This window comes from Babesia bovis (genome assembly GCF_000165395.2).
Source record: "Babesia bovis T2Bo chromosome 4 map unlocalized Chr4_1, whole genome shotgun sequence".
Classification (NCBI taxonomy): Eukaryota; Apicomplexa; class Aconoidasida; order Piroplasmida; family Babesiidae; genus Babesia; species Babesia bovis.
In genome coordinates this window covers 140,091-154,839 of record NW_026261571.1, presented here as the reverse complement: position 1 = coordinate 154,839, position 14,749 = coordinate 140,091, and the positions used below count along the sequence as shown (strand labels likewise).

At 43.8% G+C, this 14,749-nt stretch overlaps 6 protein-coding genes across 6 annotated transcripts; 4 read left to right on the top strand and 2 right to left on the bottom strand.

Moving 5' to 3' along the window:
- The first annotated feature begins 22 nt into the window (after window positions 1-22).
- BBOV_IV004470 (Protein kinase domain family protein) lies at window positions 23-3,136 on the top strand. Its single transcript, XM_051767852.1, has 4 exons — window positions 23-313; window positions 500-777; window positions 813-876; window positions 913-3,136. The coding sequence occupies exons 1-4, from the start codon at window positions 193-195 to the stop codon at window positions 3,099-3,101; spliced, it is 2,652 nt and encodes an 883-aa protein (XP_051623239.1). The 5' UTR covers window positions 23-192; the 3' UTR covers window positions 3,102-3,136.
- An 81-nt stretch (window positions 3,137-3,217) lies between these two features.
- Window positions 3,218-4,026, top strand: BBOV_IV004460 (Rieske-like [2Fe-2S] domain family protein). The gene is made up of 4 exons (XM_051767718.1): window positions 3,218-3,319; window positions 3,357-3,399; window positions 3,436-3,512; window positions 3,547-4,026. The coding sequence occupies exons 1-4, from the start codon at window positions 3,257-3,259 to the stop codon at window positions 3,814-3,816; spliced, it is 453 nt and encodes a 150-aa protein (XP_051623238.1). The 5' UTR covers window positions 3,218-3,256; the 3' UTR covers window positions 3,817-4,026.
- Window positions 3,372-6,956, bottom strand: BBOV_IV004450 (uncharacterized protein). Its single transcript, XM_001610324.2, has 5 exons — window positions 6,793-6,956; window positions 6,670-6,757; window positions 6,544-6,633; window positions 6,403-6,508; window positions 3,372-6,366 (listed from the first exon to the last, which is right to left on the bottom strand). The coding sequence occupies exons 1-5, from the start codon at window positions 6,884-6,886 to the stop codon at window positions 4,132-4,134; spliced, it is 2,613 nt and encodes an 870-aa protein (XP_001610374.1). The 5' UTR covers window positions 6,887-6,956; the 3' UTR covers window positions 3,372-4,131.
- Window positions 6,957-7,092: 136 nt separating this feature from the next.
- Window positions 7,093-13,135, top strand: BBOV_IV004440 (uncharacterized protein). The gene has a single exon (XM_001610323.2). The coding sequence runs from the start codon at window positions 7,113-7,115 to the stop codon at window positions 13,083-13,085; it is 5,973 nt and encodes a 1,990-aa protein (XP_001610373.1). The 5' UTR covers window positions 7,093-7,112; the 3' UTR covers window positions 13,086-13,135.
- BBOV_IV004430 (Exosome component EXOSC1/CSL4 family protein) lies at window positions 13,081-13,866 on the top strand. The gene is made up of 4 exons (XM_001610322.2): window positions 13,081-13,239; window positions 13,275-13,599; window positions 13,663-13,726; window positions 13,762-13,866. The coding sequence occupies exons 1-4, from the start codon at window positions 13,096-13,098 to the stop codon at window positions 13,829-13,831; spliced, it is 603 nt and encodes a 200-aa protein (XP_001610372.2). The 5' UTR covers window positions 13,081-13,095; the 3' UTR covers window positions 13,832-13,866.
- Window positions 13,730-14,742, bottom strand: BBOV_IV004420 (uncharacterized protein). The gene has a single exon (XM_001610321.2). The coding sequence runs from the start codon at window positions 14,705-14,707 to the stop codon at window positions 13,865-13,867; it is 843 nt and encodes a 280-aa protein (XP_001610371.1). The 5' UTR covers window positions 14,708-14,742; the 3' UTR covers window positions 13,730-13,864.
- Between the last annotated feature and the right edge of the window lie 7 nt (window positions 14,743-14,749).

Here is a 14,749-nt window from a genome sequence, read left to right as displayed (position 1 = left end):
ATAGGTTTGGTTTAAATGGGATGTCTTTTAATTGCTTCCATTAATTTTTGGCATAAATAGTCGCCATGATTTACTTTGATTGGTTTACGGTATCCCTTTTAGCATATTGTTTGTCCTGAGGTGACATAAGATGTAATCACTCAACCACTGACTATGTTATTTACTGGTGGTACTATCAACTACTGCTGAACAATGGGTGGACACAGATCGCATCGTAGTAAATCGCATGATCGCGACTATTCGCGGTCTCATAAGCGTTCTCGTGGTCGTCACAGGCGAGATTCCTCATCGGAATCACTTTCAAGCGTCTCAGGTAGGTCCTTCTGTTCCATATGTGCTTCATACGCTGGGATTCAGTTATTGTTTGCACTTGTTTAATTTTAAAAATTACATCTGGTGTATTTTTATGTATTCATTGTCTATCTTATGTGTGTTTTGGTACCCAGTATTATGGTAGACAGTGGAATCCATGCTGTGACTTGTCTTATTTTATTTACAGATCGATCTCGTAGTAGAGCTGAATCGCGTAGTCATCATGATCGGAAATCTCGTTCTGGCAGTAGTCATCACCGTCGTTCTTCGTTGAGGGTTGATAGGTACAGCGATATCCATTCAGAGCGTTCACGGGTTTCTCGTAGCCCTGATCGCAGTGGTTCTCGTTTTATATTAAAATCGGTGAAAAACACTAATCAGATACATGTCGACGTTTCGTCTGCACGTGGTTTCGAGTCATCTGAGGACCGTCAGAGTAACCGTACCATCTTGGTAGGAGCTCGGGTAGGTAATTATGTTCTATTATCACATGGTTACAGCGATCATTTCAATTACCGTCGACTATCAAATCGCACTCCTCTGTTACTGAGGGCTCTGATGAGGGTATGACGTTATATTTCATTGTTAATATGCTTTTAGCGTCCGAAGAGGGCGAGATTACCGAGGGTTTAGTTCTGGACGATGACGAGATGGATGTGGATAAATTCTTGGAGCAGCGTCGTCTTGAACGTCAGAAATTGTTGGAAAAGCACTCATCAGCTTCTAGGTCAATTAATCCTTCTGGTGTTAACTCTGGCATACCATCGGCATCGAGTGAGACTGAGTCACCTAACACACTTCCCGGTGATCAAAACACGGACCCAGTTCAATCTTCTACATTACCCCTTCCACACATGGATTCTACCCCTTCTGAAACCGGCCCCGGTGCATTACCAGATCCGGATCAATTTGCTTCCAGTGCTAACACTGGTCCCGTATTTAAATCGTTTAGGCGCGACACAGTAGGTAGCCCTTTGTTACCTGATGCGGAATCGAAGCCTAAGGCTTCACACTCGCGTTCACGAAATCCATTTGCGATGTTTATTTCACAGCTTGATTCATCGTCCCAGATTGGTGATACCGCTACTCCTAACAATGTCACATCCGGGAGCCAGGTAGGTAACGATGGTGTTCTTACGACACCTAAAATTGCTGATCATATACCTAATAACTCTGAAGAATCAATATCGAACACGGAAGTTCTTCCTGACAAGCCTTTATCTGGGAGTAATTTGGACGATGTTCAAGAATCTGCAGCTTCACTTGACCAACAGGAATCAGATGGTAACGTGCTGACAGCGCTTGCCAGAGATAAATGTTCTTCTCTGATTGACAAGTTAGCCTTGCCTATTTTTGCCATGTCTTCTGACAACTTGGACGACGGGCAGATATCTGAGTTAACGGCATCTGACATTGACGACGACGATGTGGGCTTTAATGCTCCTGTGCCCACGAAATCTACTTCTATAGTGAATGCACTACAGAGTGAGATTTTGGGGGAGAAGATTAAGTTGCGTAACATGATGCTTAAGCTTCGGGAGGACCACAAATCCGAGGTAGATGAGACTGTTGTTACTCCAGTTCAGGAGTCTGGTGCTGTATCTGCTTCCGATGAGTACAGTGACTCGGATGATGATGTTGACATTTTTGCTGAAGCTGATGACACTAGTTCTAAGAAGGAGCGTCCTTCATCTAAGCGTCGGAAGACCCAACGCCGCGAGACTACCGTTCGTGGTCTTAGTGACGAGTGGAATGATGCTGAGGGTTACTATCAGGCCACTATTGGTGAGTTGTTGGGTGATAGGTACAAGGTCATTTCTGAATCTGCCGGTAAGGGTGTCTTCGCTTCAGTTGCTCGTTGTCTTGACATTGACACCAACACTACTGTGGCTGTTAAGGTAATTCGTAATCATGATATCATGGTACGTGCTGCAGAAAAGGAGATATCTATATTACAACGCCTCAATAATAGTGATCCTGAAGACCGGCGTCATGTAGTTCGTTTGTTAGGTCGTTTTGATTACCGTGGCCATGTATGCATGGTATTTCCATGGCTTTGGGGCAATTTACGTAACGCGTTACGTCTTCACGGCAAGGGTAAAGGTGGCTTCAGTCTTCCGTATATCCATTCTTACACTCGTCAGCTATTCATTGCTTTACGCCACCTTGCTAGGAATGGTGTGATGCATGCTGATTTAAAACCGGACAACATATTAGTGAATGACGATTTCACTCGGATAACTGTTTGCGACTTGGGTAGTGCCAGTGACGTTTCTGAGAACGAAATAACTGCGTATTTGGTGAGTCGTTTTTACCGTGCTCCAGAGATCATTTTGGGTTTACGTTATGACTGCAAGATTGACATTTGGAGTGCCGCTGCTACTATTTTCGAGTTGGCAACTGGTGACATTTTATTTCCAGGTCGCACTAACAACCACATGTTGAAGTTGATGATGGAGTATAAGGGTAAGGTACCCAATCGTGTCATTCGTGCTGGTCAGTTATCATCACAACACTTTGACGATAACTTGGATTTCATTTATGTTTCGCGTGACTCCTTTAGTCACAAGGATTCGGTAAAGCTGGTGAGTGACTTGCGTGCTAAGCGCAGCATCACTGACGTTTTACTTGAGCGCCAGCCTTGGATTAAGGGTACATCTCCTAAGAAGGATGCCATGGTTCGTAGGATGCGTCAGCTTGGTGACCTTCTTGAGCGTTGCCTCGCCATTGATCCCGCTAAGCGGTTGAGCGCTGACGAGGCATTGCAGCATCCGTTTATTCGCGGTTAGTACAATTTCTAATCGATAGCATGTAAACTTGTGATATGTTACATTTTAGTAGCAATGTTGATCATATTGTCTAGTATGTGCTGGAGCGGGGGATGCACATTGTCTTGTGGCAGCCATGGCATTAATAAATTCTTGTCGTTCCAAAGAATTTATTAATGCCGGAATCTTTAGATGAATTGTATATACAAAATTATGTCGACGTTGGTTCGACATTTGAGGTTGTTTTAATTAAATGTGTGCGATATATGTTTATAGTTCCTAGGTCGTTCTAGGCGTGTGGTTGTCTCCGGTCGCAACGGTAGGCTGCTGATATTGTCTTTACACGCGATTTCAGTTGCTATATTCCACCATGGCGATAATTTCTTCGCATTGGATGCCAACTGTTTCCATGCTGCCGGTCCCTTGGAGCAGGTTGGTCCATATTGCTGAACAATAGCTTCTATAGCACGTGGGTGACATTGAGGAAATAAACGGGGAGCCTTGCATCCGTTGTCCATATCACCAGAAGATTATATCTATATCCACTGGTAATTCCTTTTACGAGGCTGTTGATATCGAGCGCCTGGCTGAGGGTACTGTGAAAATACGTTCTCTTGGCTTCCGATCCCAGGGCGTTAAACAACGTTGTCACAAGACTAAAGTTGTAAATGGGCGTTTATTAGTTTATATAAACCATGGACATGAGTTGGAATCTGACAAATATGCTCACATGTGAATCTACCGAGGATAAGCTGTCTTAATTGTCGTCTTTAATTTCTGGATTGTATACCTCATTCGTTTGATCTGTTGAGTTCAATGGAGCACTATCGTCAGTTTGCAGATTACTTGTTAATAGATTGACACTTGTATCTTCTATTTTATCATCGCCGGCATCTGGTTTAGACTGTACATCAATGTTAGGGGTACCACTAGCTGCATCAACAGTAACATCGTTTGTATTAAGCGATTCCAATCGGTAGTCCGTTTGAGAAGGTCTCTGATCTTCAGGGGTATCGACAACAACGCTTGTTTCCTGGTATTGACAAGCATGCTATTCAATCTGTAGTGAATCATCATTTGATTCGGACTTTAGAGGTGTAGTTTCAACCACTTTAAATTCTGGATTATTAGAAGAAACCACATTATTTAATTCAAATAAAGTATCCATTGGTTGTACATCCATATTAGTGGTGTCTGAAGTATCCATAGGGACATCCACCTTAGTGGTGTCAGACGAAGTATCCATTGGTTGTGCATCCATCTTAGTGGTGTCAGATGAGGTATCCATATGGACTTCTACCTTAGTGGTGTCTGAAGTATCCATTGGGACATCTACCTTTGTAGTGTCAGATGAGGTATCCATTGGGACTTCCACCTTTGTAGAATCAGACGAAGTATCCATAGGGACATCCGCCTTAGTGGTGTCAGACGAAGTATCCATAGGGACATCCACCTTAGTAGAGTCGGATGATGTATCCATAGGGACTTCCACCTTAGTGATGTCTGAAGTATCCATAGGGACTTCCACCTTAGTAGTGTCTGAAGTATCCATAGGGACTTCCACCTTAGTAGTGTCAGCTGAAGTATCCATAGGGACTTCCGCCTTAGTGGTGTCTGAAGTATCCATGGTAACATCTACCTTAGTGGTGTCTGAAGTATCCATTGGTTGTGCATCCGCCTTAGTGGTGTCTGAAGTATCCATTGGTTGTGCATCCGCCTTAGTGGTCTCTGAAGTATCCATATGGACTTCTACCTTAGTGGTGTCTGAAGTATCCATTGGGACATCTACCTTTGTAGTGTCAGATGAGGTATCCATAGGGACATCTACCTTAGTGGTGTCTGAAGTATCCATTGGAACTTCTACCTTAGTGGTGTCTGAAGTATCCATAGGGACATCTACCTTAGTAGAGTCGGATGATGTATCCATAGGGACTTCCGCCTTAGTGGTGTCTGAAGTATCCATGGTAACATCTACCTTAGTGGTGTCTGAAGTATCCATTGGTTGTGCATCCGCCTTAGTGGTCTCTGAAGTATCCATAGGGACATCTGCCTTTGTAGAGTCAGCTGAAGTATCCATTGGTTGTGCATCCACCTTAGTAGAGTCGGATGATGTATCCATTGGAACTTCTACCTTAGTAGTGTCTGAAGTATCCATAGGGACTTCCACCTTAGTGGTCTCTGAAGTATCCATTGGGACATCTGCCTTTGTAGAGTCAGCTGAAGTATCCATTGGTTGTGCATCCGCCTTAGTGGTGTCTGAAGTATCCATAGGGATTTCCACCTTAGTGGTGTCAGACGAAGTATCCATTGGTTGTGCATCCATCTTAGTGGTGTCAGATGAGGTATCCATATGGACTTCTACCTTAGTGGTGTCTGAAGTATCCATTGGGACATCTACCTTTGTAGTGTCAGATGAGGTATCCATTGGGACTTCCACCTTTGTAGAATCAGACGAAGTATCCATAGGGACATCCGCCTTAGTGGTGTCAGATGAGGTATCCATAGGGACATCTACCTTAGTAGAGTCGGATGATGTATCCATTGGAACTTCTACCTTAGTGGTGTCTGAAGTATCCATTGGTTGTGCATCCGCCTTAGTGGTCTCTGAAGTATCCATTGGGACATCTACCTTTGTAGTGTCAGATGAGGTATCCATTGGTTGTGCATCCACCTTAGTGGTCTCTGAAGTATCCATTGGTGGGACATTCACTTTATCATCTTGTATTTTATCATTTTTAGGTTGTGCCTTTTCACTCACAGGACTGGCTTTGCTCTTGTCATCTTTAACACTTGGTTTAGAGGTTTTTGATGCTTCTTGTCGATGCACGGTACTTCCTACGGCATTCCCGTCAGCTTTGCGTTGGGGAACATTGAGGGTAATTTTCGCATGTTCTATAATAAAAACTTCAGATATATCAAATGTTATCTCATCATCCTGGCTGCTTGCTGTAGTAGCTGCTTTTATAGGTTGTTCATTCTTAGGTCCACTTTGATTTTCTGTTGCCCTGCTTTCTATGGTACTGCTAGCCGTGACTGCTTCATCGTGAGTATTGTTATCACCTTTTTTATTAGATACATTATCACGTTTCGCTTTCGGTATATTTTTCTTATGTGTTCCTGAAGTAGTTGCTTTATTAACGTCCACAGGCTCGTCGGCTACCGTTGCTTCAACTTGTACATCTGAATTGTATTCTTCTGGATCAGGCCGTTCTATTTCGCAAAACTCTGCATCTGGTCCTAGCAGTTCATTGAATTGTAACCTATCAATCAGTTGTTTTTGTAGTTCCTATGAACATATATATCCTTGAACAAAAAAGCTTACGTCAACAGCGTCAAGTGCAGAGTCTAAAGTGCGACCTTTGTCGATGTATTTATCTATTATATGCGTCTTTGCCCAGTCATATGGATTTAAATACTTGTCCACAGCTCTGTTGAATCATGGATATAGGATATGTGTACATACCTGACAGCTCCCTTAAATACTGGTTGTTGCCGTTCCTTACAATCTTCTGCGATAGTTTGCAATCTTCGAATCGACTTTTCAAATTTGTAGCTATTGTATGTATGATAACTCTTAAGCAAAACTTACAGATGTTTAATCATGCTCTTGACGCTGCTTGAATCCGCTGTGCAATGGGATTCGCACAGTACTGCTAATTTAGTAAGTCTTTTTACCACTGTAAGCATTGAATATAACAACTATATACATTACCTTCTAGTAAAAGTTCCGGTATTTCATCATCTTTATGAAATACAGATGTTTTTTGCGATTCATCATTGCTACTGGAATCTTCTCCATCCTTCATTTTTCCTTAGTCACATTTATCTATGAACTGGGTCAATTAAAATAAAAAACACATGATGTATATATGAAAAAGTGTACTATATGTTGTTCGTCTCTACTTCGTTTATCAGCCCGCCTTGGTTTACGATTGGGTTTGTAGACATTGATCGGTGTTAATATTTCACGTTTTTATTACGCATCGCTATTCGGCTTCGTCGAATAGCGGTGTGTATGTGTTTATTACTATTATGTGTAACTCAGGTTACTTTGGGCGTCCGTTGTCTTATGACGAGGCATTGGACGCCCTTACTTGTATAAATATACTTGTTTGTCGTACTAGTGTTACTTCTGAAGCGTGCTACACGTCATGCTTATCTTATTTACGGGAGCATATGTCATCACTTTCTTTACGTGATCTTCGTGCTACTCAGCCTAGTTACGACTGTAATTCTTCAAAGCGCCATCATGAGCGTTTTCTGTTATCACTTAATCAATCGGAGAAGATGTCAATAGCTGCGGAGATTGAGGCATCATACATATCGGCTCACAGTGTAAGTCGCAGTATTTTATTTCCTGACCTTACTTCTACAATATACGGGATTGCTTCTGGTTCAAATCATCCTCACATTCGTGATAACTCTCGATTTAGGATTAGATACATACAGGAATCTGATGTGCCCATTTTGGATAGGCGTTTATTCAGTCAGGGCTCCATTGCTGCCGCAGTGGTGATACACGACGTTGATGTTGTCAACAGTCAAAGTTTACGTGATATATTTTATTGTGAATTCAATCGCGTATATGACTATTTTGGCACATCAATAGTGCATATGTTATGTTGTGCTTCTTTAGGTTTTGGTTTATTTTCTGCGGATTACTTACGTCCTTTATATCCTTGGTTGAAATACAACCGTACATTGAACAAGTTAAAGGTTGATACTAGTATTGAGGGTTTTTCAAGTCACACTTTAAACAATGCAGCATGTCGTGAGTTGATAGTTCTTTACAGCACTGACTCTTCTATAACCTATTTTTTACGTGAGTTGGTCATCCATTGCATAGTAACTGTTTTGGGCGATTTCCTGAAGACTTTGAGCACTTCTCGTCTGGCTGAAGGGGCTGTATTAACTCAGTACGATGAACATGAATTTGTTAAGAATTTACCGAAGAAGCAGCGTCTACTGTTATCTGAGGGTCGTACCTTGAAGGTTCAAGGTGATATTCTGATGATGCTAGACAATATACCGCAAAGCATTTCCCTGTATAAGCTTGCTCGCAAGCGTTCTAAATCCGCTGGTGATAGTTTGTTTTATGCTGTCTCTGGATTTTGTATGGCTATAGCTCTAAGCCGCCAGTCTGTAATTCGTAAATTGGAGTTGAACCGTTCTCATTCATCCTCTGGTAGTAACACAAAGCTGGCTGTAGACTCTAGATGCAATGAATTGCATGACTCTCCTGTTACATCTCCAAAGGATACGGGCGCAGTGTCCAAGGCTAATCTCGACAATAAGTTGTCGCATAAGACATCAGTTCACCGTCGTTTGTTTATATTTCGTAAACCTTCTACTGCACCTCGTCGTCGTCGTACTCATTCTAATGGTTCCTCATCTCAGTCTTCGGAGGGCGATGCGGAATTGCATGATGATGAACTGTTTGAAACACCTGTTATTGCCGGTGCAGGTTATATAACTACTGAAGTGAAGGATGCCATATTGGATGCTCCGGTAATAGAGGTTCCAGCATCGGGTACACCTGACGGTATCTCCATCGAGGGGATAATGTTACCATCTCGGGGTGAACAGTACTTCAAGAGTCCATCTACTGATGAATATGTTGACAAAATGGCGGAGATTACTATTTCTACGTATATAAAATCACTTGACCGTTTGTTGTCGTTGGGAACTGTTCCTTTGCGTGAGCTTGGGGTATTAATCCCATTGATGTTACATTACCTTCGTGATAGCGGTCGCCACACTGAATTACACCGGGCGATTGCTTGCGTTATCTCGTTTAGTGCTTCCAGGTTACAATGCGTGGATTCACTAAATCTATTGCGCTACTTCATAGAATTCACTCGTGACGGCCCCTTTTATCGTAAGTGGACCTTTTACAACTATTTGTATAACTCGCGTCGGCTTGAGCATGGATGTGATGGACCATGTCCCAACTTGGATAACATAACGCAGCGTTACGGCTTGGTAACATCTTTGGGTTCTATTGAGATTCCTGATAGCACGGTGGACGTGGCCCCGTACCTTATGGATGACAATGTGATGCCCATGTATCCTTTGCCTTCAGATCCGCTGGAACCCAACTTAAATCGTAGTTTTTCAGCGGAGTCTAGTACTCGTAAATGTGTCACTCGTGGGAAACATGGTGAGATTCAAGGTCATTCATCATTACCAGCGAAGCGAAGCTCCAGTTCCCACTTGTCCTCTTTGACGTTACGGGATGTTCCACTCGGTGTTCATGATACTAGATCGAGTGGATCTGCTTCAGATATACACAAATTCACGTATCGTAAATCATTTTCTTCTGGCAATGGTTCTGGATGTCCTACGCTAGATGAGTCTGGGTATACTTTGGGTAAGAGTCGTTCCAAGGACGGTATTATCACTACTGAAACTAGTAGAAACGTTCTTATGGGCATGCCTTCGGTAAAGGACATTATCAATAACCTCGAATCACGTCGTGATTCCAGTTGCAGCATATCACCATCAGCTGTTGACTGTGATGCGCAATCCTTCGAACCGCCGTGTGACGGCATGAATATTGGCAATTTGTTACCTCGTCGTATGGATTCGGGCATGTCGTTATTAAACCCTGATAGCGGGATATACATATCACCTGAAATAGAACACTTACTGAATCGAGTTGCGTTAAGCACTTCACGACATCTATGGCTTCATCAGCATTCATCAGCTACTGACACTGGTTTAGGTGAGTTCCCTGCTATGTTTGATGCTACAACCGCACTATCTATGCGTGAATGCGAGTTACACGGTCAACGCCTATCAGCGGCGCATCTCGCGTTGATTAGGTTACTAGTAGTTGCTGATCAGGTATGTACTGGCTTGTGCAATCGCATGGTCACTGTGAAGCACGGTGGCAGTTCTAGATATCGTCACAAGAAGCCAACGTTTGACCATACCACCGCAATTTCGGGTTTTAAATCGCAACAACTTGATCTTGAGACCTCCGTGTCGGCGTTTACTGCTGCGTGCAATTTAGTCGCAACAGGTACTCGTGCTGCTCCGTTCCGTTGCAGCCATTTGATATTATCCACGGATACTTCGAAGGCACTTGATTTTCCTATGCGTGGGTACAGGCCATTACTCGTACCCCTTAAAACTTGTGACTATACTTTGCGGCATGTTGGTGATCGTTTACTCTATGTATTTGGTGGTCATGGAGGGTCGAGGCTACTCCTTCCAATTGTGACTTCGATAGCGTACCAACCTGATTTGACCCATGACATCGATGTGATACACGTGAAAACGGGTACCAGCCGCTATGAATCAACACGTCCAAGACACGGTCACGTAAGTAGTGATTATGTCTTTGGTCTATTGGATAACTTTGGCTATAGGTCTAAGGTGGTGCCTAATTTCAGTCGTTGTCAACGTATGCGTAGGTTACATCAGCGTCGTTTGGGTGGTCCTGATGGGACGAGTGCCCATGAGTCAAGTGTGGCACCTGATTTAATGGATACCTCCTGTAACCCGGTTGTTACGTTGCATTCGCATAAGTACCGCTGCCGTGTAGTTAACAGATCCGCTAGGTGCGGATCACGATGCAGACTCCGCAAGGTTTGCCATGGCACGTTTAATCAAGGCTGGTCATCCAGTCAGGCCGAGAATTCAGACTCCCATGATTCTACACCTAGTGACAACAGTGGCGCCATAGGTATTGAAACTAATACGGTGCATACTATCAGGATAAGTCTATGCAACCCGTTACCTATGGATATAATCCTACGTGATGTGACAGTGTTGACCTGTGGAGTTCCTGTAGAGTCCTTAACTCAGGATGTGCTCCTACCTGCCTTGGCCAAGCGTCATGAATTCAAGCTACATATCATCCCACGTACTGCTGGGATATTGGATATTATCGGCGTCAGGTTTGTGTTGTTTAACGGTATAGAGTCCAGTCAGCTGCTACTGAATGTAGATACCAGTGACGTCATTGCCCTGACTTCATCCATGAGCGGGGGTTCGTGGTCAATGGACATAATACGTGATTTATGTTGCTCTGGAGCGGGCCTTAGGTTTAACATTAGTTATCCCATATACAAAATTGCTATTGGCTACCAGACTAGCAAGATTGGTGTTGTTAGCAGTAACCGTTTTTCTGTTGACCAGTTATGTACTAGCAGAATGCCTATGAACAGTTCGGGTATAGAGCGATTGCGTTCTCGCAGCATATCGGTGTCCATAGTATCGCGCTGCACTCCGCGAGTAACTTCTGAATACGATTCAACTCATCCAGGCGTGCGCATACCGCTGTCGAGTGATGCATCACTCCCTCAAACATTGAGACTATGCTGTTTTGAGTCGTGTTGGATATGTACTGTAACACGTCAGAAATCTAATGAGTTCATGGGTCAGAAGAGCCCCAAGCTTGAGTTGATAGAGGGTGAAGAGCGTTTAATCCACTTGATGCTTTATAACAGTTCGGGCTCGATTATGTTGTACAACTTTGCTGTTAGCGTTTTACCAGTTCTTGATGAGCCCGATGTTCTGTGTGATGCAATGACTCTCCGTGATCGTGAATTGGCTACTGCTCGTCAGCGTACTGATAGTGTAAGGCGATCAAGTGATTTATCACGGCACTTTAAGATATTCTCCGATCGTGCCATGGTGATATCGTCTGGATCTGAGGCTCCGTTATATTCATATAGGAGTCGATCTTCCGATATAAGTTCAGCTCGTAGCCTGAATTCAAACTCAGGTGACGTGGTGTTATTATACCCGGGTAGTACTTTATATATCCCTATAGTCTATCGTGCGTCGGTTACTGACTGTCGATTCCACGTACGTGTGGACTATGAGTACAATTCTGGATATGGTCCCGTTAGGGCCACTGTCTATAAGCTGATTGACGTATCAGTGTCTAAGGGTCTATCTATCGGTAAACTAGGGATGTCAGTGCAGCCGCGTATCGAATTTGACCTTAGAACACTACTATCTGGGATACAACCGCTGCTATCACCCGTTACAATGCAGTATTTACAAAGCCTAAAGAGTGTATTCGATGGCCATGATGTGGACATAGAGGTGAGCATTGCTAATGACACGGATCGCCCCTTTATGTGTATGAGTGGTTCTGGTGTTTCCAAGGGTTTCGTTGCTTTACCCAGGACTGATGCTACATGGCGTATTCGTTCTCAGCGCCTGTTGTACATGGCTGCTAAGCAGATGACTGCTGATAACTTCGTTCAGCTTCTAGACCACCATTTAGCACTCCGTTGGTCTTTGGGCTCCTCTCGTGAGGGTGAGTTACGGATAAGTGACTTGAGTCATCAGCGTGATCGTATGGTTAACACCAGCGCAGTGGTTTCGAAGGCTACTTACAGGCGCTCTGTAATGTCACAGTACACACGCGTTGGTGTATGGCGCCTCAAGTCGGCTGGTCGCCCATTACCACTTTACGGCTTCTCACGTGTTCCTGAGGTGGTACTATCCAGTTTACACTGCATGGTGGAATCTCGCATATCACTCGATATATGCATATCACTGGGTTCATCTGCGTTCTATAGCACTAGTGCCGATACCGAGAGCAAGTTTTGTGTTAGGGTACCCTTGCACGTGCGTTTCAATATATCAGTCTACGCTCGTAACAATGGCGACAGTGCCGTGGAGGACTATTTAACCTGTATACTTCCATTTAACCCTGGTACTTACACTAGACCATATGGCATTAGCTGGACAGGTTCTTTGGAGCAGCTGGGTATCTACAGTTTACTTCCTGGAAACCGCATTTCACCAAGGTCCATTGCTGCGAATCACAGCACCAATGGCAGGCCAGGCGAGGACACATTACCGCCAACATGTCTCGGTGGGCAGCTTCAGGTAGCGCACATGTCGATGGTGGCTCGTGAAACCTGTGTTGTTGGTCTAACAGCCTGCATCGTGGTACGCCGTGACAGTGCTGTCTACTGGCACCACAGGCCTGTTTTCATCCAGGTGGTGCCTGCATATCAGCCTTTTGGGCTAGTATAGACTATATATAATGTCACGTAGATTCGTACTTCCCGGTGAAAGTCTGGGTCCCGTGGGCTCGCGCCCAGTAGAGGGGAATGTGTATAATCGTTCGGGTTTACTACACTCCTCGGTTATGGGCACTGTAGAGTCTATAGTGCCTTCTGACGGCTCGGTAATCTATATGTGTGGGCTCTAATGTGTATATAGGCTACCTCAATAGATGTGCGCCACCCCGGGTCTTCTATACCTGCCGTAGGCGCGATCGTCATTGCGCAGGTTCAGCGCATATCGCATCAACAGGCTGAATGTTGCATTGTATGTTTGGAAGGTCGTTCCATCCCCGAAGGACTCAAGGGTGTGATATCCCTTAGCAACATATACCAATCTAAGGCCATAGAGCCTAAGATATATGAATGTTTCCATCCGGGTGATTTTGTGCGTGCCAAGGTGATATCTACCAGTGATACTAAGCAGCTGATGCTAAGCACAGCCCAGAAGGACCTGGGTGTTATCAGGGTACCTGAAGCTGGAGGTAGGTATATATACAATTGCACAAGGATAAAAAGTTGCTTGCCCTATCTAATTCACATTACAGAGGAGCTGGTTCCCATATCTTGGAAGTTCTTTCTGGGTGCTAAAAGCGGTACTGTATTGACTCGGTAAGTGGTTCTGTCCTCTTGCTTATCGTTGACAGCAAGGTCGCTTACCCCTCCGTTACCGTGAAAGAACCCAGAACAGGATCTGACGCCATGGCAATAGATTAGCAACAAACACTTAGTGTGTTAGGGCAATAGCCCTCATGATACAATCGCACTTAGAAGGCTTACAGGTACACTTTCTTCTGAATCCTTATCATGTTTACTTTCTTTTGGGGTGAAAGATACCTTGTGGGTATATGATTCAATACCCTTTCGTTTTAGGTTCATCTCAATTCGTTTGTGTTCCTTTTCCGCTTCCAACTGCTCGCGATAGTTATAGTTTTCCTTGCGTGCCTCTGCAAGGCGGTAGCTTAATTTATCCTTGCGTTCCCTACGTTCTTGGTGCAAGTAGTCCATTACATCCGAGAATTTGTATTTTGGTAGATACTTTATGTTCCAGAGGTCATCTCTCCAAACGTTGTGGCGTTTCTTTTCACCTACTGGCTGGCCATTCAAGTGCATGGCAACTAATTTCGCATCCTTTTTATCCAAGAATTCTACCCAACCATGTTCAAACTTGAGTTTTGTATTTCCACCCAATTTTACCCGCTTTTTATAATTTGCTAATGTTTCCGGCTCAGCGTATATTTTACCGACCTGTCCAAATTTACTGAAGTATGACCTTATCTTCTTGATACTCATGAATGGAGGTATACGTGATATGAATATAACTCCAGTTTTCTTGATCTTCTCCATATCTATGGGTTCGTCTATAATGTCATAGACAGACTTTGTTTTAGGGTGAATTGTCTCATTTGACTTGTGACCCGGTGTCTTCCTGGGACGTGGGTCATTGTATTGTCCTTCTAAGTGACCATCGCCTCCCTTGTTAAATCCATGGTCTACTGTTTGCGATTGTATTGATTCATCACTATCGGCGGGGATATCGACAATAGTACTAAGAGCATATGCTCTAGTGTTCCTTCTTAGTCCGAGACGCATTTTGGATAGTCCTGACTACACTTTCCAGTGACTTATAGCGTC

Coding starts and splice junctions, on each gene's coding strand:
- BBOV_IV004440 (XM_001610323.2), top strand. CDS start 7,113: ATGTGTAACTCAGGTTACTTTGGGCGTCCGTTGTCTTATGACGAGGCA.
- BBOV_IV004470 (XM_051767852.1), top strand. CDS start 193: ATGGGTGGACACAGATCGCATCGTAGTAAATCGCATGATCGCGACTAT. Junction 314..499: donor ATCACTTTCAAGCGTCTCAG/GTAGGTCCTTCT, acceptor TTTTATTTACAG/ATCGATCTCGTAGTAGAGCT. Junction 778..812: donor CCATCTTGGTAGGAGCTCGG/GTAGGTAATTAT, acceptor ACATGGTTACAG/CGATCATTTCAATTACCGTC.
- BBOV_IV004460 (XM_051767718.1), top strand. CDS start 3,257: ATGCCGGAATCTTTAGATGAATTGTATATACAAAATTATGTCGACGTT. Junction 3,320..3,356: donor ACGTTGGTTCGACATTTGAG/GTTGTTTTAATT, acceptor ATATGTTTATAG/TTCCTAGGTCGTTCTAGGCG. Junction 3,513..3,546: donor CTGCCGGTCCCTTGGAGCAG/GTTGGTCCATAT, acceptor TAGCTTCTATAG/CACGTGGGTGACATTGAGGA.
- BBOV_IV004450 (XM_001610324.2), bottom strand. CDS start 6,886: ATGAAGGATGGAGAAGATTCCAGTAGCAATGATGAATCGCAAAAAACA. Junction 6,758..6,792: donor ACCGGAACTTTTACTAGAAG/GTAATGTATATA, acceptor CAATGCTTACAG/TGGTAAAAAGACTTACTAAA. Junction 6,509..6,543: donor GTATTTAAGGGAGCTGTCAG/GTATGTACACAT, acceptor ATGATTCAACAG/AGCTGTGGACAAGTATTTAA.
- BBOV_IV004430 (XM_001610322.2), top strand. CDS start 13,096: ATGTCACGTAGATTCGTACTTCCCGGTGAAAGTCTGGGTCCCGTGGGC. Junction 13,240..13,274: donor TAGTGCCTTCTGACGGCTCG/GTAATCTATATG, acceptor ATGTGTATATAG/GCTACCTCAATAGATGTGCG. Junction 13,727..13,761: donor AGCGGTACTGTATTGACTCG/GTAAGTGGTTCT, acceptor TATCGTTGACAG/CAAGGTCGCTTACCCCTCCG.
- BBOV_IV004420 (XM_001610321.2), bottom strand. CDS start 14,707: ATGCGTCTCGGACTAAGAAGGAACACTAGAGCATATGCTCTTAGTACT.